This window comes from Solea solea, chromosome 9 (genome assembly GCF_958295425.1).
Source record: "Solea solea chromosome 9, fSolSol10.1, whole genome shotgun sequence".
In the NCBI taxonomy this organism is placed as follows: domain Eukaryota; kingdom Metazoa; phylum Chordata; class Actinopteri; order Pleuronectiformes; family Soleidae; genus Solea; species Solea solea.
In genome coordinates, this window is record NC_081142.1 from 4,486,917 (window position 1) to 4,514,775 (window position 27,859).

The 27,859-nt window shown below is 45.0% G+C and overlaps 1 protein-coding gene across 1 annotated transcript; it reads right to left on the reverse strand.

Moving 5' to 3' along the window:
- Positions 1-37: 37 nt before the first annotated feature.
- midn (midnolin) lies at positions 38-27,859 on the reverse strand. Its single transcript, XM_058637871.1, has 8 exons — positions 27,580-27,859; positions 25,402-25,630; positions 23,769-23,856; positions 23,565-23,627; positions 13,283-13,840; positions 11,379-11,502; positions 10,967-11,284; positions 38-3,877 (listed from the first exon to the last, which is right to left on the reverse strand). Exons 1-8 carry the CDS (start codon positions 27,653-27,655, stop codon positions 3,615-3,617), a joined length of 1,719 nt encoding a protein of 572 aa, XP_058493854.1. The 5' UTR covers positions 27,656-27,859; the 3' UTR covers positions 38-3,614.

Consider the following 27,859-nt stretch of genomic DNA (forward strand, 5'->3'; position numbering starts at 1 on the left):
TTGAGTGGGTTTGTAATAAATACTCACAGAGACAACCTGATGTACTCATTTTGTTTTTTTTATTTATTACCTAAAAAAAGAAAAATGTTCTATCACAAGTCACACTGAAATGTATTGCTTAAGAAAAAAAATATATTCATATATTTTTTCGGTTTTTTTTCTTCTTTTTTTTTAATTTTTTTCTTTTTTGGAAACACATTCTTGTTTCCATTAAATTCCACCAAAAACAAAGACTTATTTTTTTTTTTCAGACATCAGCTGCTGCTGTGTCCCGACAACCATCTCCCCTGTTTAAAAAAAAAATGCACAAAGAAATACATAATTCACAGTTACCATTTTGGTTTCATAAATTAATACAGTCACACATGTGCTACACCGGTCTAGAGCTAGAACATTGTAAATTGTATTCTTGAATCCTGTTATTTTCAATAGTTGGCTACAAGAAATAACAGGCAACTTAAATGACATGACCAGAATTCCACCAACATACTGTTTTTTTTTTTAATTTTATCTTTTTTAAACTCTCTGTAATGCTTGTCATCTTTTTTGTTTCGTTTCATCTTTTTGAGTTTCACACAGAAGTGAGGCACACACAGAGTATAGTTTATACATATACAAAAAGAAATTAAATAAAAATTTGGGTGGGGCAGGGGATAATGCCGTCCTTTTATAATGTTGTATCCAAGGAAACAGCAAGTGCATGTAGTCTGGAGTCCTCACAGGACTTTTCTTATTTTGAATTAGGGCTGGGGATTTTTTTTTGCCATCTTAGTTACAGATTACAGATTTGTAGATTTTTGCAGCTTGTTGGTGGGAGGACTGAGTTAAGAGGGATGTGAGGTTTGAATGACGGAGACAAACGAGCGAAAACAAAACAAGAGGCGGGACAAAGCAGTATTTGAGGCAAACCAACTTCCTGATTCACCCAAACACGTTTCACCCCGAACATCTATGACTCTCATGGCTGCGAATACTCAGTTGTGTATCGAACAGTTAAAAACAAACTTAAAATCTGACACCGTCACTGCAAGGGCAACAATTTTAAGGCACAGAAGCCTTGACATAATAGAGACTCCACCAGCTAAAAGCACTAAACAACAGATGCCCAGTGTCCTCAGTGACCAAAACAAAACAAAAAACCTGGAGACAACGACTCCGACAATGATAAAAACAGAAAGTAAAAAAAACAAAATAAAATCCTGTCCCCATTGTCCCCAAGTGTCTGTGAAAGGTAAGGCCACTTAAAAAAAAGATGAGGCTCACCAAAAAGGTAATCTCTCACTGCAATCGCTGGGAGTGCAATTGTGGTAGGGTGGTCACTCGATCAGACAAACAGACGGATAAAAGAGGCAGATGCCAGACAGATGCTTCTCTTGAGTAGGTTAAATAGACAGTACAGTTAATCTGCCGGCCTGATGGTTCCCTGTGAAAATACATCCACAAGAGCCTTGGTTGGTGTTCAGGCTGCATGGAGCGCAGGTGGGGTTAACAGTTCTTAGGCTGTCTGGGTCCTTGAGAGTCCTTGGGGGGGTTTAGAGTCAGCGTTTAGGGAGTAAGGACAGAGAGAGAGAGTCAGTTGCTCTTTGCTCATCATCATCTTCATTGTCACACAACAGGAATGTTCAGTGCTGAGCAAACAAAACTGAGCCGAGTCCACACTTAACTTCATCTGTTTTGGTTTTGCGTCGTAATACTTTAGCAGGACACTGTTGTTCTCACATTGAAAGAAGGAAAAACAAAAAAGTTACAAAAAAACAAAATAAAACCTAACCAACAAAAGCAGCATTGTTTATTTTCTTCACAAATTCATGCATGTTGTTAACCTTCATTCCCACAGCACCAGTTTCTTTTTTTCTTTTTTAAATCTGCCATCAGTAGAAAAAAGATCAGTGTAATTTCACACGTCTGCATGCAAAGAAAAGTCACTTTTCCCCTCCCGCTTTTATTTACGTTACTATTTTATTTCATTTTGACTTCTTTTTTTTCATTTGAAGTGCCCATGTGTAGCAGCAAAACTGTGAAAGGCCTAACCTGATATGTAAATGGATGTACTGGTGGAGGCACTAGTTCATGACGCTGGGTATGTATCTAAACCTCTTCTCCCTCTTTGCCGATAAAAAAATAGTCATTATTATGAGGACTTGAGATAAATAGACATTAAATTGGTCTGAACTGGAACAATTTGGAACTTTTATCCTGCTATGATATCGAGTGGTGGCCCAAGCATTCACTGCAGCTAATCTTTGAGAAACTACGGGGTCCACAGAGAGAAGACAACCAATAAAAAAAACATGGGATTTCTAAATAAATGTACACTTAATTCAAACACACACACATGCACACACACACACACCCTCATAAACCTTTGCCAATTGTCACATTTATGTACACAAACTAATACAAACCCTCGACAAGTCAATTGGGGTCTGTGAGACATGAGGCCGACTGGATAAAAAGGGTCTTTCCATATCATGTGTTGTGTCTACACGGCTATAGTTCATGAACAGGCTAATGTATGATTGAATGGATGTATTTGTTAGTAGTCAATGACTTGACTAAAGCCACAGAGGGCTGCTGCTTTTTGAAAACAGCAGATAGGAAGAGAAATAAAAAATAGATTTTTAATGTTCATATACATTTTAAAGATTTTAAAATCCTCTAAAGCACTTTCTGTTAATCTTAATTCACTTTATTTATTCATTAATCATTCCTATCGATACCCTATGTCACTGAGGTTGATATCAATACTTCCATATTCATTTTTGTCGCTCTATATCAGGCCCCACCCTCCACCTTGTCCTTGCACACTTTGACCAACCGTTATAAATCAAGAAAATCAACAACTACTTTCAACTGTTACATGAAAACCTGAATGCTTTGTGAACAATGCTACATATTTTTTTTTGTTTATAAAATATAATAGTATGTTTCAAAATGAAAAAAGGGAAATAAACAAAAAACATAACCACCCCATAACAGGTAAAAACTGGACTCTGGTTGGTGAGTTTGAGATCAATAAGAATGCCCATTGGAATAATCCATAGTTTGGCAGTTCTGCCTTTTTTCAATTAGGAAACATGGAAGCCTCTGGTGCTTCTGTTTTCTGAGTAAGTCCAGTGTGGATCTCTTCATTGCTGTCCAGAGTGCTCCTTAAAAAAAGCAAATCTTTGAAAAAACAAAAACAAAAATTGAAAATAACACCACCACCACCACCAAATGAATTCTGCTATGCTCAAGTCTAGGTATGGTCTCTGTGATCATACCCCACCAAAAAATAGTCTTGTACACCGTTAAAGTCCAGTCATTGCCTCTTTAAATCCAAGCATGGCAAGAAGGTAAGGTACTGTTTGTAATGTTGCTGTTTTCACAAGGTCAGCTGTGAAGGACAGAGTGGGATTAAAGTCTGCAGGGAGCCTTTCTTTTTTTTTTTTTTTCATGTGACAGAAGCCAGTCGCATGGACAACTTTGATTTCCACTTTTGCTCGGGACATCTTCACACAGTTTCGGCGTCACCTCCTGCTAATCCAGTCGCTCAGATTAATCGTAAAGCAAATCCCGAGCAATGCTTTGCACCATCTTTGAATCTGGTTTCCGTGCACGAGGGATCAGGCGGTTCAGGCCATGACAAACTCAGACTTCAAATCAGCCTTGACATCGGGTTTCCACACTGAATCGTCAAAGTCCAGGTCCAGGGAGCCGTCGCTGGACATGCTGCTGTTGCTGTTACTGCGTCCAGCCTTGCGGTTGGGCAGCCACTGATAAGGAGCACGCTGGTCCCTCCTGGCCTTCCTGCGCAGACGCTTCTGCTGCATCAGCAGCTGCAGGCGTTCCACCTTACAGCGAGTCGCGCGGTTCTCCGTCTGACGCACGCGGTCACCTGGACAAAAAAAAAAAGACGAGGGAGGAGGGAGATGGTTCATTAGGCTTTTGTTTGCATGAGCAGGAGTTAACAGAATAACAGGTTTGAGGAGGATGTCAATATGTGTGTGTGTGTGTGCGTGTTTGGCAGGTGGTAGATAAAGCCCCACGGCCTTGATGGTAATGATAAGACAAAGTAGGATCATTCCCTTGGCTCTGACACACAACATTCACACAATGCTACAGTGGAATCTAGTGCTTAATCTCCCCCACTGAGCATCATTTGCCCCCTCGGTGCCGTTTCATCCTCTTATCGCTGAGCAGGGAGACCTTCTTTAGCATGAATCTCCTTGAGAAGCAATAACAACGGCAAAAAATGTACAAACACAGGCCAGAGAAGACACTCTCAGATTACAGTCTGTGGTATGTGCATGTGTAATTGCAGCTGACGTGCCTCAGTGACTGGGTGTGCTGCTAAGTGCATTTCTAGCTGTTGATGTGCCTATAGGAGAATGCAGTCTCGAGGGAGAGGCCTCGAATCGCACTGTGAATCCTCTCCTTCAGTGACCGAGCCGAGCCTAATGCCATTTATATGTATATTCGGGAGCTTGGAAGGAAGGGAAAGCAACCGCAATCTATTAGCCAGCTCCATTAGTATCTGTCTGGGAATTAAATAATTAAATAAAGGGGCTAGAATGTCGATACGCCGAAGCACATCGGCCATCTCTGCCTCTGTTTCACAGCCAAACACACACACACACACTAGCATCATGTATTCATACGGACACACATGAGCAGCGCGTGCACACACACACACACACACAACTGCATAATACAAGCAAGCACTCACAGGTGCACGCACGCACACACACACACAGCAGAAGCAGCAACAACCGCAGTAGCTTTTAACGCGAATCGATGGCAAATTAAAAAGACCTATTGATTAAACCTTAGCTCTAGTGCAGCCATCCATCTCAGGGCCCGGGACAACGCTATTGGCTTTCAATAGAAAATGCAAGCGAATGGAAATTGTAAGCGGGCAGAGAGACAGGGAGGGATTGGGTTTTTCTCTTCTTCAGTTTTTTCTTTATTATGGCTGTGGCTTCCTACTCTCAGCTCATTGACCCAACACCCCCCCACTACCACCACCACCATCTTCCCTTCCCCCCCACTTCTTCCACCACACACACACACAGAGCACCCTCCTCCTCCTCCCTCCTCTAGCTGTTGCCCCATGTCTCCCTAGAGACAGCTAGGTGCGGCAGCATGAAGAAGGGGAAGTGGAGGAGTGGAGGGGTGATAGCATACTGTGGGTGAAGGAATTCCTCCCTCAGGGGTGAGGAAGGGGAGCTGGGGGTGGGGGTTAAAAAAGGATGGAGGTGGAGGGTAAAGGATCCGCTGTAGGTGGCACTTTTTCCGAATCGATCCTGCCCGCTCCATCCCCATTCCAACTGAATTCCGGACTCTGTGTGGGCTTAGTTTACCTTTTTTCCCTCATTTGTTTATCAGATCGAGCGTTGCACCCCCGCTATAAATATTCACCACAGTGCACACTAAAGAAATAAACTGCTGTCGTTTAAATCAACTGTTTTCTGACAACAGACAGAGTTTGAACACTGGCACAGCGCAGACAGAAAAGAACATTTTTCACGTTACGCTCAGCCACAAAGGCAGACTGCGGGTTTCTCTGTGTCCTGATACAAATGTGTGTGCATCCAGATGTTGTGTGTGTGAGGGCAGCATGTCATCTGAGGAAAGCAGGGGGTAAATCAGAGGGGGGGGGGGGGTTCTCCAACATTAGAGCGATTGTTCCACTGCTTCGGCTCCATGTGACAGACACATACAATGCTTTGTTCCCCCTCTGGTCCTCCCTTTTCCCCCCGTTATTCCCCTCCTGCCTTGACTGCTACCCTCGGGGATGTCGAAAAATATGGCCGCGCACAATGAAAAGGCACAGAGCCAACTCACAAATGCCCCTATACAGTATGAGTTAGTTCTGGTACAGTTTGTCCTCGGGGTGTCTCAGTTTAAATTTTATCATTATCTGATAAAAGTCATGATCCTGTTTTTCCACAAAGGATGCTTTTATGAGCATAACAACAACAAGAACAAACCGACACACACACACACACACACGCTTGTACAGCTATTCTTCTAAGGACAATGCATTGACATCTATTCATTTCGACAGCCAAAACAAAGCACTATCCCTCACCAGTGAATGCCTCACCCTCGCCTTAACCTAACAACAAGACAAATGTAAACCCTTAACTTAGCCAGTTCTTCAGAAATTAGCTTCTGCCTTATTAGGACCAGGTTTTGGAGGACTACTGGTCCTGACAGGGTACACACACCCAGACAAATACACACATGCACACACACACACACACACCATAAAGGGCAGCTTGGTGGTGCTGTAGGAGGTCGTGGCCTTTGGCTTGGCAAAAGCTCTGGGAATGTGCTTGGAGCATAACCAAATGTGTGTGTGTGTGTGTGTGTGCGGGTGTGTATGTGTGTGTGCGGGTGTGTATGTGTGTCCATTCATCAGCGTCACTACCGGAGCCCTGGGCGACTGGGCCGGACACAGCTGGCCGCAGGGATCTCCAGACTATGTTTATGACAGTAGGGCTATTATTAGGGTTGGCTAAGAAGGACAGACTATACACACAGCATGCATACACACATACACACACACACACACACACAGGCTGGGCCCGAGCCTGCCTGCAGATAGTTGGGTTTGACGTGAGCACAATAACCTTGGAGGACCCAGAAAACGGGTGGATGAGAGACATTGGGGATAAATGAGACAAAGAGTGAGAGAGAGAGAGAGAGAGAGAGAGAGAGGGGGGGGGGGGTAGAGTCTGCCCTGCTTGACTCTGAAAAGACAGATGATTAAGCAACGGCAGATCTTTTCTTAAGAAACGCTCAACACAGGTCAAGGGCACAGAGAGGAAGGAAACTATTTTGCCTGCCAGTAACACAGCTCTCAATTCCAGGCAACAAGTGTTTCCATCTCAAAACGCTACTTCCTGAACACCCTCGACACTGGCCCTGTAACTACACCACGCTCTGTAGAGTAAGCCAGGCAGGGGAGAAAGAAGGGGTGATCTATGAATAATTGATGGGTCAGTCAGTTTTCCTTGCCTTGGAGTCCAGTCCAGCAACACAGCATGGACTGAGATAGAGAGGAAGGATTGAGGAATTGAGGAGTGGGTGTTGGAGGAGGAGGAGGAGCGGCAGTGGATGGTGTTAGAGAAAAAGGGGAGGGGGCTGCTGTGTGCAGGACGTGGAGGGAGATTAAAGGAGCTTCTCCTTTTATTGATTGTATAAAGATTGGCCTTCATTTGCCGTTGTCTTAGTGCTGTTGTTTGTTTGTTTGCCTTGATAAGTCTTGTGATCTTGCAGAGAGAACATTGTGTTTGCTCAGCATCCAAGGAGAGGAAGGACAGAGACAGTGAGGAGAAAATAAAATCACTTTGCTGCAAAGTCAGCCTTGCTTTCCTTATGTGTTACTGTGTGTTCTTGCTGATGCCTCCGTCTGTGCTCTGGGTCTAAACAAAAAATATGCGTGGAACGTTAACTACAGTGGTATTCAAACTCAAATCAGCTGTTATATGACCAGAGCAGCCTAAAGGGATCAAGAGATGAAAAAAGCTTTTTCTAACATCTAAATATCTCTTTAAGATGATGAATGAAAACACTGATTTATTGGTTCACCTCACTTTATACAATTGCAACAGTAACCAAGACGGCCAATAACATAATAAAATTGTATTAATGATGTAACGACTAAACATGAGGCTTGAGATTATGTCTTAAACTGACTTATTCAGGGCTAAAGTGGACTGAGCCATTTCCGTTCAAAAACAGACCAAGTACTCCATATCCACTTGACCAACTGAAGACAAGGGTTAGGGAACTGGTCAGTGTCTCATGGGAAAGTTGGCCTAAAAAACAAGCTCTCCTTTTCCTACCAATAAAAAACAACTTATCAAACATGCAGTGAGGCAACCAATCAAATCAGAGCTAATATGAGCATTTGACAGCACAGTGAAAGGGCATCAACTGCCCGGCAGGAACACAAGCTCTTCAATGACTTTTTGACTTAATTTGCATTCTCTCTCTCTCTCTCTCTCTCTCCCTCTCTCTCTCTCTCTTTCTCTCTCTCTCTCTCTCTCTTCCCTTGTTGATAATGAAAGGGCACCTTATGTGCTTTGTTGGCTCAGCGAGATAGCGGAGCCCTGAGCTGAGTCGCTAGGGCATGTGCTAAATTACAGCTGCACATGTGTTACTCCAAACGTCAGTGAGCGACGTCAGAGGCATACAGCCTTTCCGGCAGATAATGTAAGTTTTCTCAGTCATGCGGGTCAAGGCTTAAATACAGGACTCAGTGAGGTTGTGTACATAGGATCTCTCGCTCTCTCTCTCTCTCCCCATCTCCCTTGCCCTCCCTCATTGCTCCTTTAGCTTGCCCAGTCCCAGCCACCACAAAGCTAACGTGACCTGACAAATCGAAAGGGGACAAGAGTGGATGGGGGGGGTTTTGAAGGGATGCGGAAGGGACACAAGAGAGGAAGGGGGTGCTGGAGGAGCTTTCAGAGCTAACTTTGCCCCTGCTTTGCCCCTCTCTGTTTGCCTCTGTTGAACTAAGGCAGCTGCAATGGGAGTGGAACTAAAAGGCAGCCCTATAATCCCATTTCCCTCCCCTCATCTGCCCCATAATGGCTCAGCCTGGTGCCCTGTATGCAGCCCCTGGCCCTGGCCCCTGCACAATAGGTTTGGATGGTCAGGGGGCTAGAGGGCTGGAGGAAGGAGGAGGTGTCCATCTAACTCAGTAAAGGAATTTAGCTAACAATCAGCCTGCCAGGCCATCCTAAAGCCCTCCTGTTCAAACCCAACATGAGTCCTGGGTTGACAAATCCCCACACTCAGCAATACTATGCAGCAATGCCATGAAACCAAGCTAGTCACCCAAGCCTTTAACCAGGCAGTTATGGAAAGTGAGATTGTGTGTGTGTGTGTGTGTATGTGTGTGTTCAAGCTTTTTATTTACGCTTGTCTTCTCCCTCTCACACATGAACTTGCAGTGGAAAGGGTAAATGCTCTCAGGAGACAGCCAAGCTATGTGACATTTTCAAGAGGCTGTCTCAACCTGAGTTTCACTTCACACACACAAACACACTCAGATGGGAAGCTCGGGTTATTCCTGTAGCTGAATGAAGGCAGGTTTCTGTGAAGCAGAGTTAAGCCGCTGTGTTAAGTCCAGTAAGTCTTCCGTCAGGTGTCGGCAGATAAGAATGCCTTAGTCACTGGCTTCCGTACGCTAGCATGTGGAACAGGATACAGAAAGGCACGCAGTTTGTGTCCCCAAAAATAAAAAATCCAAGTTCTTTGTCTCAGTGCACTGAACTGTGCCTGCTTGGACAGGTTAACCATTCACATCACTTTCTGGAAATGACATTGTGAGGAGGAAGTTGGATAGAAGTTGATAGGAAAAAAGCCTACTCTTTCACCCTTTCTTTTTCTTCTGTGATTAATCAGTCAGAAGTAAGTATACAGATGGACAGGATATTACACTGATATGATGAATGGAAGTTTAGTATTGTGATTTTTGCAGCCTTCCTCTTCCGTGTCCTCCTCCTCTTACTGCCCTCTACTTACTTCACAAAGCAAATTCTTTTCAGAGCTGCATTTCGAAATAAATCTATCTACTTAAAGGCCAAATGAACGCAGACAATGTATTAATGCACAACGCAGACATGGAGGCGGAAGAGAGAGAAAGAAGGAGAGATGGATTTTACAGACAAAGCTGTTTTTGGACAGCAAGTGGGGGAAACAGTGTGGGCTGCTCAGTGTAGACGAAGAGAGATGACAAGCACGGGAGACGTGGGGAACGGGAGTTGTGAGTAGGTGGGGGCAGCAAAGGAAAGGTCTTCCCTGAGTTAGGAAAATAAGTCTATGTTATTCCAACTGTTCATTGAACACTTGTAAAGGCGCCCAGAGTAATGCAGAGGAATACAGGACATTCCTGGACGATCAGTATTCAGTTGCTACAGCTTAAAGACGCCATTGTGCTTGCAACCCAAGGTCATAACGAGCAAGTAAGACAAGAGAGATGCATGCTCTTGCTTTTTTTAACAAAAGAAAACATGAAACATTCATCACTGGATTCCCGAACCCTCCCAGTCCGACTACACAACACAAGCTAACAACAGCTCACCAAAGACCGGCTCAATTTCCTCAGCAGGAGATAAGGAGACAACAGAGGACAATGCTGTTTCTCTCTGCACAGTCTTTCTAACCTTTACAACATTGACTGAATGTTATCAGGACTGGACATCTGTCGAACACTCAACATCCTGTGTCTCTGCAAGGAAAAGGAGTTTTTAAAACACCCAAACCCAGTCCCTAAACGGTATCTGAACTCCAGCAACTGCATAGACCCAGCCCTAGGGCACTAGTATGGCAGGGTTTGTCCAGTCCCAATGTGGCCCAGCCCATACACGCCCCAGCTGCAACCCTTCCTTAAGAGGTAGGTTAAACCACCAGAAGCCTAATCTAATCTAAACATGGCCCAGCCCAGGCTTGAAGGGGTAAACCTATCTCCTTGGTGCACAAAAACAAAAGCCAATTCCACTGCCTGACAAGTGCAGCTTGACTGAACAGGTCTAAAGAGGCTTGTGTTGCATTACTAAGACAACCCCCCCACCCTACATCGCTTCCTCTTCTCTTCTGCTTCAAAACCCAAGAGAGCCATATCCGTGTGACTGTTTTTGTGCTTTAAACCGACTTTTATAATCTTATATTACAAGCTTTGTCAGAATTTGTTTTACGAGAATAAGTGCTTCTACAATGCGAAAAGAAAGAAAGATAAAGATGAGAATAAACTCTTGTAGCCTGCAATGGAGGAGAAGGGCTGAGTAAAACAGAAGGCTCCAGACTGCAGTCTTTGCACACACTCCTCCAAAGCCGTGGCAACTGCTGAACATCTGCTTCACAAGGTTTACAAGGGACTCACAATGGCTTGTGTGTGTGCTTATTATGAGTGTCTTTGTGTTCAGACATGCTAGAGTCAGCAGCAGGAGCGCGTGGTAGAGTCTCTTACCAGGAGATTTGCACATACGGATCTGGCTCTGGCACTGCACCAGGGGATGAAGAGCCGGCGGAGGGCTGCTAGGGCTGCCGGGAGGCACAGAGGTAGCTTTGGCAGAGAGGCCTGTCACACCAGTGACTGGGGGTGAAGGAGGCGGGGTCGGTGAAGTTGGGGAAGCGCACTGGGTCTGGTACCGGAGTTGGGTGAGGGATGGGGGCATGCCTTGGTAGTGGCGTGTGGCGCTCAGGAGGTCGTTGAGGATCTGCAGGATGGTATTAATATCTCGCCTTGGACGCCCACTGCTGTCCTGGCAGTTAGGGTGCAAAGTGCCTGGGAGAAGGGGGTTGAGAATAGATTTTCAGGTGGATCCAATTATGTGAATGGTTATTGCAATAAATCTTAATGGCAGCTCAGGGTCCCTTACCTGAAAAGGTCCCTGAAAAGACTCCGGGAGCATGGTTGACAAAGCTCTCAATGATGGCACCAGGTTTACGGGAGCGTGACAAGGGACTGGCGCCACTGCTGGGGCTGTTGGAGCTGCAGTTAGCCTGAAGGGGAAAAAGACACACAATGAGATTTGTAAGCAGAACAACACATTAGGGCTGCTATGAATAGTCAACATAATCAACGACATGCAGTGCTGGCAAAAGTCTCAGTGAACTGCCAGCTTTGTTGTTTTCATGTCTGATGTCTATTCTGTGATCATTGGCATTTGGATGGGAAAGATATGAGTGAAAGTTAGTCTAATATATACTAACAAATTGTCAATGAGTTTAACTCCGACAACATGTGCATGTAATGATCAAACATGTCTTGAATAAAGCTTGTGTAGCAGACCTTTTTCACAGCAGATATTTCTCATCAGGAAATAGCACAACAAACACAGATTTAAACTAAATTACTACTGTTCCTCTCCAGTTACAAGAAAGCAAGTAATTGAGAACTGATTATACCATATGGTAATAAAATAGCATTGCTAAGAAAAGCATTCTAAAAGACTTTTGCGTAGTATAGTAGATTATAAAACATTAACATGTCGTATTATTGAAGATACAAAACACGTTAATGTTCACTGGTCACTGTCGAGCTGACGCAGTTGATTGCTTGTGTTCATATGCAGATGCTATATTAGCTTAGCTCATTGTCCAGGCATTTCTACAGTGCAGAACACTTGAGCAACAAACCTCATTTCCTGTAACTCCTCACCCAACTAACCTGTCTCCTTATGTGGGACAGGGTTGGTCCACCTAACAGTTAGTCAGTTACAGTTAGTCTGAAGGTTGGAGTATGTCAGTATTAATCAGTCAAGCCTGTGACAAACCTCCACCCTCAGCAGTTAACAATTAATAACAAAGCTTTTTTTGTTATTTGTTAAGTAGTTGACTACCAACATAACTGTAAGTTGCAGTCCTAGTTATATTGACTAAATAATGGTAAAAATAAGTAGTAATTTGCTTAATTGAAAAAGTTGTCATGAGATTAGTCAAATAATCAAAAAGAGCAGTTTGTTTGATCATTTAAAACTTGGGACCTCTATCTACTAAAATATTCACAACTCATTCTGTGTCAACATCTTCAAGACATTCATACTATACATAGCTTATGAGCTGTCACATCATGTTGAAATCATGCAGCTTTGTCCTAAGGGTACCTCTGTGAGTTCTGTAAGTGACCTTTACCTTGGGGTGTTGTAACTACTATTTCCACTATGTAAGTAACCTATGCAATAAAGGCAGCTGTTCTTAGAAACCTCAAGGGGAACGGAAACTCGAGCTTTCTGCCAGCTGATGGCCCAGAGCACCATGGATATCCTGTTACCTCAAACCTGAGTCCCAACCAAACTTGACAACCCCACTACTGCACCTTATCTCAACTGGGATTACTCAACTGACATCTGAAAGTGAAACTGAAACCCATACAACAGCCTCTGTGTTATCATGCATGTGAAAGCCTTATGGGGAACTGCCATTTCTTTGTTCTCACTACTAAACTGGCCTGTCTGTGAGTTGCGTTTGTGAACCATCTCTCCCACATCGTCCACTGACATCTGGTTCTTATTCTCTTACCATTGGCTGGAACTTGGGGAGGTGGACAACGTATAAACAACTAATTTGGTTGGTGGAGTTGAATGTGTGTGTGCATGTGTGTACAGCTGTTTTTTGTCCTCACGTATCTACTCTGCATGCATAAACTCATCCCCTCCATTTTTCAGTCATGAGAGGGCTCGGGTGGCATCTTACAATGACAATTACTTCAATTAAATTCAGCTAGGACACAAACATATACAATGTTATCCATTATTTGAATAACAGTATCTTTGAGGCTTACCTCGGGGCAGACGACTGGGGCTACAGGGCTGGCCTGGCCAATGTCGGGGCTGGGTTGGCCTGAGGAGGGCTGGTGGTAGTGGTGATGATGATGATGGTGATGAGCTGGAGTGCGGTAAAGACTTCCAGGGATGTGCGACGGGCGAGGGGAGTGGGGTGGAGGTGGAGGAGTAGGGGGGCTACAATGAGCAGAGGGGGCCGACTGGTGGTACATAGGTGGGAGCGGCTGGTGGTGTGTGGAGGGCAGGGGGAAGGAATGGGAGCCTTGGGAAGATGGGGAGGGAGGGACTGGGTGAGGCTGGGACAAGTGGGGGCTGGGGTGACTGTGAGGGTGATGGGGGGGGTGGTGGGAGTGTGGGTGTGGGTGGGGAACACGGGGTTGCCCTGTAGGCTGTCCCACTGCAGTCTCTGCTGTGTTGCCACGGGTAATGAGGTGTCTGTGCTGTAGCTGGGGACCACCAGACTGCTGCGCCGCCAACTGCAACTGGACGAACATCATGTGATCACCCACACGCAGAGCCAGGGTGAGGGGGGAGCGGCCAGACAGGAAGTCACTGACCTGCACAGAGAAAAAAAGAAAACTTGAGTTTTTTGACAAAAATTATCTAGTATTAACACATAGTGAATAAGCAAAATGACAATCAGTAAAATATGCAGAACACTATAAAAGAACTACAACACAAACTACAAAACCACCTCATTCACACTGACCCTTTTGTAAATGAGTAGTCTACATCGTGGAAGGCCCTTAAGATTCATTCACACACAAATGCAATCAATCACTACTCTGTAACATTGGCTTATTTAGATCTGCTGGGGAACACAGGGTGAAGAGACCTTTTGGAAAACACAAATAGAGCCCAATCTCTCTCTTCCCACTACCCCCTCAGTCTGTTCTTAGTCAGCAGTGTCATTTAGAGACAAAAGCCACCCTTCTCTCTGGCCCAGGGCCTGAAAAAATCAGTCCCACGTCCAGGAAATACTCCCCGTCTGCCTCTCAAACACAGAATGGCCAATTGTCCGGTGTCTGCAGCGGAACTGGAAGGGCTGCCCATTTTTGGAGCTCTGGCAATGGGTGACAAGAGCCGAGTGTGGAGGCCTCCACTGATCCACCCATGGCCCGGATGGGCACACACAAATACACACACAGGACAGCAAAGTTGTCACAAATTGGCTAGGGGATTCACAAGCAACAAAAGTTCTCTTGTCCCCATCCTACAAGCCTGTGGCCCCCTAGCTGTGTATCACCACTCACTGCACAAGCCTATGCATGTGTGTATTTTTATGTGAGAGTCATCGGAGGGTCAGCAAGCTTCTTTGGGCCATGAAGACTCAGCAGGAATGACACGTCAGGTTGTCCACAAATAGAAGCAAATAGAAACAAACAGCACTGGCAAATACAAAGTGACGCCTCTGTCCAAAAAGGTTTCTACAACCCTTACTGCCTGTGTGCTTCCAGTCCCCGGAGAGGAGGGGGAGGAATGGGGTGACAGGAGGAAAGAAGTGGCAGCAAAGGCTACATTAAGAAGATAGAGCAACAAGAGGATGGGAGATGAAGAGAAAGACTAATGACAAGGAAGAGAAAACAAGTAATAAAACATACATCGAGAGACAGCAATTGAGAGCACAGGCCTCACTCCCTGTAGACCCTGAAGCCTTTGGAGTGTGCTTCCGAGACGTTGGCCTGTAGTTAACCCTATGAACCACCAGGCTCTGCCCTCCATCACTTCTCTCCCTTTCTGCTTATTTATTTCTCTATCGACCGCTGCCTCTCTGTTGCCAGGGTGACCTTTGCACATTGGTATTGACATGGTGTGGAAAAGAGGATGGAGAGAGAAGAGAGGCAGGTGAGTGGGCAAGGGGGGGTTGGGATTATCTGATGGCTGGCTTTCAACACGTAAATAATCAACAGCTAAGGCAGCAGAAAAAGAAAATCTGCATACAGGCAGCTGCAGGATAAACAGAAACTCAGCCTTTTCAGAGTGTAAACTCAGTCACTAATAGCTTGTTGATACAGTCCACACCCGCCATGATTACCCCATCATGGTAAGACAATAAACTCAGCAGGCCCAAGGCAGGGTGTGATGCAAGGGTGGGGAAAGGGGCAGGGTTTTTACATGCAATTGCTCTGGGAAAATGTATGTACAAAAGGTCACATATGTGTGTGTGTGTTTCTGTTTGAGGCCTTGGGGGAAAGCAGAATCCACCCATGGTGGGTGTGTGAAAGATAAGAGAAAAGTAGGGGGAGGAGACGCTGACTATGGTCGTGACTGACAGCCGTCAAGAGAGTCAACAGTTTGCTAACCCATAACAGAAACACACAAATGGATTCAAGCAACAGTCAGTGGCCCTGAGGGGGACCGCCAGCCCCGTGTTTAGTCAAAGGGAGGGAGGAGGTTGGGGGAGAAAACGGCCAAAAGAAGAGAGTAAGTGTTTGTCTATGGTACAGCTCAAACACCTCGATCCTGCTTTCACATTTGATTTTATCTCTTAACAAATTGCAACTGCAGCTAAACAGAACAGGGGGGGGGGGGGGGGGCACCTTAAATTACACACTCACTACCTAAAATGTGGTCATGGACTCGTGTTTTGTTCATACTGTTCCAAAATGAGATGACGAGAGCGGCGGAAGATCTGTTTACATCAATTTTCTTGAAAGGTATTATCCAAAATGTCACTTAATGCCAGGTCTGGTTAGGACCTTTGCTTTAGCACTGTGATTTTCTATGTGTGTATGTGTGCAAGCAATGTGAGAGAAAGTGAGAAAAAAGGGCTGACAGTGAGTGACAGCAGGAGAAACAGAGGAGGCTTGATTATCTTTATAATGACTGGTGTGGATTATTCAAAACCACCAAGATGAAATGCATGTACTCCTACTGAGCTTCCAACACCACAAGGCAGGCTTCAAATTAGACTGCATGAGAGGCAGGCTCTCTCCCGCACACTCTTCTCTTCTCTTCTCCCCTTCCTCGGGTCAATCTTTGTCACTCCTCATTTCTGCATCTTTGCCGTTGACTCATAAAGTCAACTTAGAGGTTGCTCACACAGGCACAGCATACTCTCACGTACATGAGAGCTAAAACGCATGGAGAACTCCTCTATAATATATGCATGTGACTCATACAGGGTCTCCACACACACACACACACACACCATGCACCGCAACGTCATCTTTAGACAAGAATTTAAAAAGAACCACAAACCCACATAAACATAGACGTCTAATTTCCAAGGGGAAATGATAGAGGACATCTCAACTACTATAATCTGATTGGTCACTTTCCTTTCCTTCTGAAGAGAAACAAAAGCAAGAAAGTAAACCTTCACAATTACACTCCTCCAACGTTTTCGACGGACATGCTATTTTCCCGAGGCTCGGAGAAAAGCAAAGCAAACAGCTTGTGAAGCTGGGAGCCGGGAGCTGTGGAGTGGAACACCTGAAATAGGGCCTGTTTCCTGAGGGAGGGGAGGAGGCGGGGGGTGATACAGCTCGACCTGCCTGCTTGCCAGAGGCGAGATAGGTGAGAGTGATCAGGTAACAACAGGCCGCTTCCAGACGGACAGAGACCGGGCGAGAAACAAGGGGAGTGAGTGTGTGCATGTGTGTGTTTGGGGTGGGGTGGGGGAGGGTGGTGGTGGTTGTTATCTAGTGCTGGAGAGCTGGTGAGCAAACGATTCCCAGAGGTCTCCGCTAGCAGCTCAGCTCCAGTCCAAACATGTCTGTCTGCTCTCAGGAGCCCAGCCAAGAAAGCCAATGTGGCTGGCTACCACTGACGTCAGGACAAACACCAGATAGAGCCTTCTGGAACATCACAGGCAAACAAAAGATAGCTTCTAGGCTTGTCTTTAAGTCCTCCTCTTCCTCCACTGTTTCGACTGTGTACCTAACAGGGCACTCGACAAATTCCAATCCTTTACAAATGCAACTTATGGTCTGTAGTGCTTTTTCTATGCGGGAAGACAAGGGGAGGGGAGGGCCCCACTTTTGTTGTGTTTAGGCAGACGGAGAGAAACCAGCCCTTCATTGTTCTTTTTCTGATGCAGCAGCGATGGTATGCAAAGAGAGGGGCAGCTCATGCCTGAAGAACAAGGTGTGTGTTTGCTGGAAACAGCCTACAGTACGTATATAGGTGATTGTGCTCAACAGAAACTGCACGAGTGCGGTGGCATGACAGGGTCTATTCGTGGAGATAAAGGTGCTGATGATTAACTGCGTTCACCGCTCAACAACTGACCCCACAGCTGATTGCATCAACCATTTTGTTTTGCCTGATTGGGTCCAGGAGGTTGGTATTTTAATAAGCAGCAGCAGGAGGCTTCAGTTGCCATGTATTGATGAAGGCAGAATATGATATGGAGGAGTTGAAAAAAATGAAGGAAAGGGGGAGGGACGGCATGAGAAAGAGAGGGGGCAAGGATGGCAGGGGGGGGGGGGGGGGGTGATGAGGATGCGGGCAATGGGGGTAGGGTGTCAGAGTGGTGGTACTGATGGTGGGTGATGAAATATTCAGTGAGAGTGTGCCTCTGGCTCCTTCCTACTTTTTTTTCCTTTCGACATCTCTAGCTGACAGTTTTATTTATTGGGGTCCCTGTGGTTCAAGGAACTCATTTGCAGTCGTTCTTCCTTTGCACACTAAGCAAACTAAAGGAGGGCGATAAGGAGTGGGGAAAGAAGAGAGAGGCTGAGGGACAGGGAGGGAAAGATAGAGGCTGCACTGAGCTGACATTCATGAACAACTGAGCAGCTTTATGCTGAAGAAGAGAGGATAGAGGACTGGAGGGCAGGACAGGAGGGTGGAGAGAGGGAGGTCATGAGAGGAGGAAGACATTTTCTTAGCCATAGTCTGGTTCCAATGCAGCTCACCTGTCAAACGGCGAAATGTATGGTTCAAAAAGCTGCTTATTAACCTGCCTGTTGACCTAGATGTTTTGATCGCACCAGGACACTATTGATAGTCTCTGTGCAAACACACAGCAGCTAAAGATGCAATAACACACTCTCAAAAGAGTGCAGGAAAAGAAAAAAATCAATGACTTGCATCATGCTCCAAATCCTACAAGCAGCCAGGGGGCTCTTCAAAGGCCCCATTAGAAAGATAGGTGTCTGCAATAGTGCCTGATAAGAAACAGAGGGGACTGAGAGGAGCAGACCAGCTGGCCATCACTAAATTTGATCAGTCAAGTAAAAAGAGAGCTCAGAATGGCAAAGTTCAGGACGATCAGGTTCCTGTGAAAACCAACCCTCACACTCAGCTCAAACTGGTAAGCTACGTCAAGCCGATGCACATGCACATACAAGCCTATTATCCTTCGCCCACCCCTTATACATTAGATCTAACTCAGCAAAGTAATCCACTGTAACTCGCCTGCATTCTGCTTACACTCACCTCACTCCACTGAATGCTGATTAATATCTATATTTAACGCGGACCGCTGTGTGAGTACTTCTAAACATCTGCAGCAGCACAAGAAAACATACTTTCTGCATTCCATGTCCGCGCAGAGCTGCTTCACAGTTCCACATGCAAGCACATGCCATACCAAAGAGAAGGGTCCACATCAGTACAGCATGCCACGCATGTGTACTCAATCTCACATTCCATTCCAGGAAATGTGATCCATCATCTGAAGCTCTTCTCTGAGCACTGAGTCATACATGTGAAGGCACCTATGGACCTCCTCGTATAATCAAAAGCAAGCGTTCGTGGACACCATCTTCTTCACTGTCTCGTGTTATGCTGCATGAAGCACGTGCAGTCGGCATGTGTTTTTGTACGACTTAGTGGATCGACCTGGGTATTCTAACCGTATCTCTCTGTTTCAACAGTAGATTGCATATGGCTAATTGACTTCAATTAGACTTGGTGGTGGCTATCAGACGTGATATTCCTGGTCTCCATCCTCCCACACAGTCACCCCCCCTAGTCACGACGCCTGGTTCTTGAATCACAAAAGCTCAGTGTCACGAGGGGATGGAAGACAATGACGGTCACGACTCAGACGTGGAGAAGTAAGACTAGCCTGGCCATTGAATGAGCGAACACACAAGAGACACTAGACATTAGAAATGGATGTTGGCAGAGGCACACACATGCAAACAGATGCAAATACACAATAGGACAATAAAATCCCCTGCAAAATCCATCTCTCCCTTAATTGCCCCACAACACATCTTAAATCCCTCCATACATCCCAACATCTCCATCCTACGGTGCACCAAAGCATCACAAAGGGGATTACACAGGTGCAAAATACTGCATGATCAGCTCATTAATGCAATTTCATTTTCAAGGCCAGGATTTTACACTGAATAGGCTGAATCAGCCCCTTTTAAAGGCGGGGAGGTTACAGTCTTATTCCACTTTGCCATTCTTAATTGGGGGAGTTCATTGTTGTTCTACTGTCTTACTAGCAATGGAGGTGGTCAGAGAGCTGGATCGATGTTTGTGGAGCCATCAAGGCAGGATAGACGCGAACACGCGTTGGTGTTACACGTCACACCTCAAATCACGCGCTGAAGTGACAATGAGCCGACTTGTTGAATCAGTGTAAACGAGCTATATGCAGCAATATAGCGAGCAATATGGGGCATCATCTTCACAGCGACAGAAGAGTACCGCCTTGTGTCTTTTATACCACACACATTCGTCAAAATTAATTCCTGTAGTTTTATTCTTAAATAACAAATTAATGAGCACAGAACACTCCAAAGAACAAGGACAGGTCGATGCTGCCGAGTAACAAATTTGGATTTTTGAGCATCTAGACAAGTATAAATAAACGTACAGAGCAGTTTTTGTAGAGAGCAAACGCTCTTGTCTCTCATTGTGAGTTGCTATGTACTCATCTTCCACATTTCCTCCAACTTACAGAACTTGCTCACACACACATAGAATGACCTGACACAGAATGACTTGTGCAAACTAAGCTCTCCCATTCTTTTTTCGCGCCACCTGTCTGGCCCACTGTTGCACCCCCTGAGGGAGGTATCGCAGAGGAAATGAGGTGATGGTGACCCAGAGGTGACTCCCTTCATATTATTAAGATTCTTCTACTTTGCATCTGTCTGCTTCTAGACACAATGACAAAACTGCCACATCCAGGCCTGTTGTTCCTCGAGGAGGAGGAGGAGGAGGAGGAGGAGGAGTGGATGAGGACGGGAGGTGCTTGTCTGAAGGAGCGAGAAAAGTAGAGCAGATATGTGGCAGCATTTTCCACTGGGACATCTGGAATGGCAACACACATCCTCCTCCCAAAGCAATCTGTGTTAGTGTTCAAGGCAAAATTTATCAATCTGCAGCCCACTGAGCCTCGCTCCAGCTGGGCAGTGCATTGATTTAAAAACCCGTGCGCATCGCTGTAGCAGGACTCAGTTGAATAAAGCTGACGACTATGGACGTATGGCAGATGAAAGGGGATTGTGGGGGAGAGCAAAACTTAAAGAGTGACCCTCAATCATTGTTGTGTGTTTGAGGGGTTTGTCAGCTGGGCAGGTTTGCTTTAAGACAGGAACAAAGAGGTGGCTGTATGGGGGAAGGGCAATGGGGGGATGGTAAGGGTGATGCCTGCCTGCCTGGTTGGCTTTTATTCTAACATCAATGTGCATCAATGAGCAAATAGTCCCTGTGTGCTGAGAGGGACATATAATCCTTCTCTTTCTGTCAAATGCCAAGATCAATATATGAAGGGCTGATGTCGGCGTCTACATATGGCCAGAAACTGTGAACATTGCTTTCATTTGCCTTTCACTGTCTGTCTTGTAAGTATGCATTCATTTTACTACTCGGATCAGACATTTTCTCATTCTCTAAGCAGCATCAGAAATCCTCTTAAATATATCCTTTCAATGCTGTTGGCTGTGTGTGTGCCCGTGCATGATTGCATAAGTAAGCTGTACACACAACCTCTATTTAGCAGACAGAATGAGAGGAGAGCGGTACAGGGAACTATATTCTGACGGGCTGTCAGGAGGCAGTGGCTTAATACAGCTTAGATGTCATGCAATAAGTCTAGAGAGATTCCAGGGTGAAGAATTATGGCAGCCAGGATTGTCCTTGCTAAAGAAGTCAGCCATACCGGTGACATCGAGGCAGCTTGCTGGACTTGCAAACCGCAGCATATTTAAATTATAGGGCCCTGTGAGAGCTGTTGAGCAGAAACGGGGCGAAGAGGGAAGAAGATGGCGCAAAGAAAAAAAAAAAAGTACCATTTCAATAATTGCTGGGGTTCAATTTCCAAAAGACATTTTCTACCCAACGTGTTCTGCTGAAGTTGTCATGTTCTGCCTGACTGGTTGCTGCTCGCTGAAGCTGCCTCAAGAGTGCTGATAAGAGAGAAGACATAAGGTGTCCCACTTGGTCGTCCATGAAAAAACTACACACTTCATGGGAAACCACTAGTTCTGGAAATGAGACCAAAATATAAGGTGAGGTGATGAATTATAAAAGCTCCAGGTGTTCACTTTGTCTAAGGCTTGAACAACTAACAACCAGCCCACATCTCATCTTTGCTATTTTAGGGTGGATATGGGCATATCAGTTTTCATGTCAGACACTTTTAAAGAGCTAAGTGCATTGATTGATTTTTGATAGCCCCAGCATTGGTGGAAGAGAGGAAATGAGGAAAAGCTTTTGTGTTCCTTTTTTTTTTTTTTCTTCTAATCATACTCGGATCTGTAATCTCGCCGCAATTTATATCTTTCTCTTTCGCTCGGTAAATTATTAAAAGGAATCAATTTCTCGAGATGAAAACACACCAAAGTATGCCTTTAAAAATGGTTTTGCTCTGATATTATTCTTGCGCTGTACGTCATTCTGTCTACACAACACAACAGAAACATGCTTCGCAGTAACACAGGGTGAGCAATTTATGAGAAAAACACAAGCACATGAGTCATAATGAACCTGAGAGAGGAATAGGGTTACAGTATGTGACAAGAGTGAGAACTCTTCTCGGCTGGGTCAGCAGTTGAAGATGCCAGTCACTCACGGTCGGCCAGCATAGACTTCCTTACAGGCCACTCTCACATGCAAACATCCAGTGACCAGACGCTCACGCATCCACCTACGCACGCAGTCATCTGCTGTCGGTGCTACAAGAAGCACGCTGAGTTCACACACACACGGCCAGGATTTCCACCCATAAAAGTATCAGCAGGGAGTGAAGGCAATACTCTCACTTCCTCTGATAATAAAACTGCGCAAAATGTAAAATGTCCTTTCCCAGGCCAAAAAATCGTCTGCTAACCGCAGCCGTCCAATTTCTTCATTTTGTACCCCGCTCTGACATCACAGCAGTGCATCATCGATGCAGTTACGTACACAACAGTGTTACCAAACACTGCAAAAGGAAGTTGATCTCAGTCAGCCAGCTGTGCAGTGTTGTTTCATACGTCACACCGTTGCCTGTGTGCATTCAGCCTTATCTCGTTCTCATCCGGCTCTCGCTCACTCTGCGGCCAGAACATTATGCCTTTTTTTTGTGTGTTTTACTCTCGTTATTGATCACTTTGGTGAGTCATACCACGCTGACTCAAACACACAACGTATTGCATTGGGTCCTCAGTAATGTTTCACTGTACGTATATATATCCCACGGTGTAGGCCTGACTGTGTACTGCATGCAAGGCTTCCAGGAACCCTATGCTAATAAAGAGTGAAAAAAAAAGGCTGTAATCTGATGATCCAACACTGTTTATGAGTTAGCGAGGCCACACACGCTCTAGTCTCCAAGCAGCCACTGCACACTTCCTGGAAACACTGCCTGTCCATGTGTGCACATTGGAGAATGAAATACAGAGGTCTGGAGATAGATTACAAATAAATATCTAAACAGCAGTGTGGAAGTGGGTGTTATGTGCTCATCCTCTCAGCATCTCACAAATAAGCCCCAGTGTTCACCCCGAGTTTCCTGCAGTGCACGCACAAACACTTGTGCACACACACTATCACAGATGTTACTAGGATACCGGAGGGTGTTGCTGCTTATTATATCCTAACAGCTCACATTGGATGTCGAGCTTGGCTTGGCTTGTTTAAGAGGCTGAGATTAAACAAGCAAAGAGGCTTGTGCAGCCTGCTCATCTCCTATCTGTGTGTCTCTGTCAGGGCTGTGGCTGCTGCTGCTGTACTTGACCAAAGCTAAAACCTCCCATATTCCTTATGCAAAGACACAGAAAAGGGTTCCAGAGCTCTGCACAGAGTGCAGCCATGGTATGAATCAAACTTTGCTTTATACACCATCTTACTTCAGGGAACAGAGAACACAAAGAAACTGTTTCTTACCTGAGTTTCTGTCAAGCTCTCCAAGGCTTGCATTACTGACTGTTCTGGTCTTGATGCTTGAGACTGCACAGAAAGAAAGAAAAAAAAATTAATTTTAAGCAATCACTAATGAATAGATGTCAAAAAAGGTGTATTAGAAATGCAAAGTGCATTTGTTCTTAATATTTGGACTGAAATCAAATAAGTCAGACAGGTCTTACTTACCATTAATCCTGCTTCAACTGTTGGTACAAGTGTTAACTTGCTCCCATCAGAGATGCCTAGATCCTGGAGTTTGCCTGAACTTAGTCGCCTGCAGGGTTGGAGAGACCAAGATAATTAGACTGCGATGACAATACCTTCTCTCTTTAGACACACAAACACCCTTCAGCCAGAAGCGGGGAGCAGACAGACTTCAAATCTACTTTCGAAAAAAGCGCCGTGGGTGAAAGGCGCCATGAAAGAGAAGTATTGATTTGGCTGTCATATTTCAATTTCGAGTATAGTGGAGCTTGACAATTGCTCGCAGTGGATATTTGGCACCGCTGCCACTTGCCTAAGTGGAGGTGAGTATTTTCTTTTGGCATTTTGTTGAAATGGGGAGCGTAAAGCTGCACAATGAAATCAAAACACTGTCCTTTTCCATAATTATGGAAAAAAACCTGCCGTGCTGAATGATCACTGACATTGCAAATGTACACTTCTTGCTTGTTTCTGCAAGTCTTAAGACTTAGTGTTTTGTGCAGAGCACCAGATCTGTTCAAGGATATAAAAAAAGCCTTTTTCTCTCAGGTCACGATGCACTTAAGCCTCTCGGGTCCAGATATTTTTTTTTTTTACCTCCTATAGCTCGTGTAGGATGTTAAGGAAAGCCTGCTATACACCCATGACCCAAATCTGAACAAAGGCCTTCAGCACTGACATGCTGTAGGTCTTAAGGTTTGAGGAGCATGAGGGGATTAAAAGGGGGTTTTCAGGTTTTAAAAGAATGATGTGAGTTATTGGGTGATTACAGTGGGTGGGAGGAGAAGGAGGGGCTGAAAACAATGCTGACAGTTTGCATAGACGGAACCACCCCCTTAACGTTTTGCATAACACCACCTGCACTATTGTTAGCTCATTTAACCTGAGCCTGATTCATTTGGGAAACACTGAATACAATAGGTTTTGGTTCGTTTTTAATAATAAAGGTTTTTTTCTTTCTGCACTACACCCTCGCGATGTGCTCTCGCCGGCCGATACACTCACACCCAGAAACCCACCGAGACCATTAAAGGTTACTCTGCTACCAAAGGTAGAAGCTACAGCCATGTAATTACACACTTACAGCTAAATCCATCCACGAACCCAGCTCTTGTGATGCAGTCACATATCACACCATGGACCGTGTGTGTGTGTGTGTGGGGGGGGGGGGGGGGAAGCAAGTCTGTGTGACTTTGCCCATCAATGTTTAACACACAGGAGCTGCACAAGCATTAGCAATTCAGTCACGCTTGTGTATTTATAATGAAGGAGGTATGAATCAATGGACGTCTACAGATCGCCTTGTTGTCAATACTGTTCCAGTGACTGGTGTGTGTGTGTGTGTGTGTGTGTGTCCCATATGTGCAATTCCAATACAGTCAGTGGTTTTTCCTTGAATGTTTGGTTGACTGAAGCAGCCAAGGTTGAGTGTGAAGCCCCAGAGAGCTTCAGACATGAATACATTAATACAAAAACATGGCATGTACATTAATACACATTAACTAGGGCTAAAAAGTTTAGCAGAACCTTTTTGGTGAGTTTTATATGATTGTTGTCATTTACAGAAAGTCTGCATTTAAAAAAACAAAACACATCTCCATTGAGCTTTACTCACGTGTCTTTGTGCAGCAGAGCGAGTCTCTCTTTTGGTACTTTGAGTCTTTGCGACAGCCTCCTCTTCAGTCCCTCCACGGTCTCCTCTTGGGGCAGCGAGAGCTCGAAGCGTGTGCCGGTGGTGGAGTGTATGTACAGATTCATGGAGGGTTCCGCAGGGACGGCCTCGCAGGACGAAGCCCCGCGACTGGTGCAGCTCCGGGCGCTGGGATGCTGGTCCATCCGATAACCTGTGGTCAGAGAAGGGGGACACACGAGACGACCAGAGCCGGGGTTGAAGACTGAGAGATGGGAATATGATGGTGGAGCAAGATCCCGTCGCTTCGGCTATCGTCCTTTATTTTGGTTTTTAATCAAAGGCAGCATTCAGACAGCTTTTTGCCTTTTTTCTCTCGCTCTGTCTATTGATCTTGGAGCCTTTTTTCTTTCTGTCTTTCTCTCCAAGAGTCACAATAAAACCCGGTCCTTCTCGTCTCCGGTCGATACCATGAGAAAATCCCCACAGGAATGTAAACTACATAAAAACTCGCTTCTTCTTTCTTTCTCTCTCTGTCTCTCTGTTCTCTTTGTTTTCTCCTCCTGAATGCTACATGAGATGTGCAAATGCCAAGAACAGCGAGCACTTCTTCGTACTGTCAGCTAAAGGCGTGTAGCTTTAAAACAAAAAGAGCGAAGGGAGAAAAAAAAAGAAAAAAGAACTCGAGTTCCTCTTTAAAAAGCTTCAGAGAGGAGCTGCAACAGCCTCACACACGCACACACACACGAGGCTGGAGTAACGAGAGGCTCCGCGCTGCGCACTCATACCCACAGCAGCTCCGGCGGAATATCGACAATGAACATTTGTTACAAAGTATCCCCCACTTCCACCATCGACGAAAGACGCCTACAGGAGCCGAGGAGGCTCAGCCAATCACAGGAGAGCTCCTTCAGGACGCCGCTGCTCTTAGCCAATGGGAGGCTCTGCTCCACACCCACGTGGAGAACAGGCGAGTTAAAGCCATTCATAATAAATTACAGCATAGAGCAAATATATATATATATATATATATATATAATGTGTGTGTGTGTGTGTGTGTGTGTGTGTGTGTGTGTTCTTACCACAGCAAAGCGATTCCTGCACTTTATAATAATCTCTGGATCAGTGTAAACAACGAGCTATTTAGATGTGTTATTACTAATGTTTATTGTTATTATCTCGTGTTCTCACACAAAGACATGAAAGATATCTGTATTCGAGGGTCATAAGGAAACAGCGATTTAAAGGGGTTAAGTTCCTTTCATGTTTCTGTTTCTGAGAGAGTAAACATGAAAACCTACAGTTACACGACAGCAGCTGTTTTAAAGGCCTCGGTTGGCATAGAAGGAGCAGTCGTTGTACTCACACACTCACTGGCAAAACAATCCTGGAAGTATTCTCCTCAGGAGGAAATATACAGGATACTTTAAGAATGTGTTATTTCAGGGGTTGTATGTTATTTTCCTTCATGTAAGAGACTGTAACCTCTATTTAATGTTTCCAGTAAAAAAAAAAAGAGGCCATGAATAAAATCCTCAACCAAATAACCCTGAGAGAGAAAGAGGGACACTGTTCAGACTCGTTTTCCTACACAAGCAGGCTCTTCAACACTAAAACCAAGATACTCTGTCGCCACCCAGTGGCCAACAGGAGAACTGCCACAATCAAAAACCTTTAAATTAGATCTTAACTTTGTGGAAGTTACATTATTTTTTACCTCAGACCTTAAAGTGAGCTTTGTATATCTGTGGGGATACACACGGATTCTCGCGTTTAGTCTACAAACAATATAATATTCACTGATAATATATAATATTCACTCCGTGTTGTTATTGTGCGTCTGAAGCAGACAACGACACAAACAACAGCTCCGCGTAACTTACGATAACACCTGTAGGTCCATTATCTTAAAATCTCCTCATTATGTCATATTTAAAAATTCACGTGAGAGCGGCGTGCCGCGCTGTTATCGATCCACGATAGACTTGTCACTAATCGATTTCCTCAAAACAACAATGAGCTGCCTCAGAAAAATTAAAAAATATAATATATATATATATATACATATATGAGCTGCCTCAGAAAAAAAAAAATATATATATATACATATGTATACATATATATGTATATAAATATACATATATATATACAAAGTGAACTCACCAATTATTGTGGCGAAAACTGTGAAGCTTCGCACAGGAGTGTGTTGTGTTCCAGTGTGTTCCCCCAGCTTTGGCATGTACAGTAAAACACGACTCTCAGATAAAGTAAATCCACCGGAATATCCACTGTTGTCTTTTAATCTTGACTTTATTCTCTGGCAGGTCCGTGCGTGTCCAGCTCGCGACGTGACGCTGACCAATAAGAAAGGAGCCGCTGCTGCTGCCGCTGCTTCTGCGTCCAGAGACGCCGTCTGTCCTCTGCAGAGTGTTGTTGACACACC

Bases quoted from the DNA above. Each gene is read 5' to 3' on its own strand.
- midn (XM_058637871.1), bottom strand. From the start codon at position 27,655: ATGCCAAAGCTGGGGGAACACACTGGAACACAACACACTCCTGTGCGA. The intron at 23,857-25,401 runs GTGAGTAAAGCT...CCAACCCTGCAG, and splicing joins GCTCTGCTGCACAAAGACAC to GCGACTAAGTTCAGGCAAAC. The intron at 23,628-23,768 runs GTAAGTAAGACC...CTTTCTGTGCAG, and splicing joins CAGTTGAAGCAGGATTAATG to TCTCAAGCATCAAGACCAGA.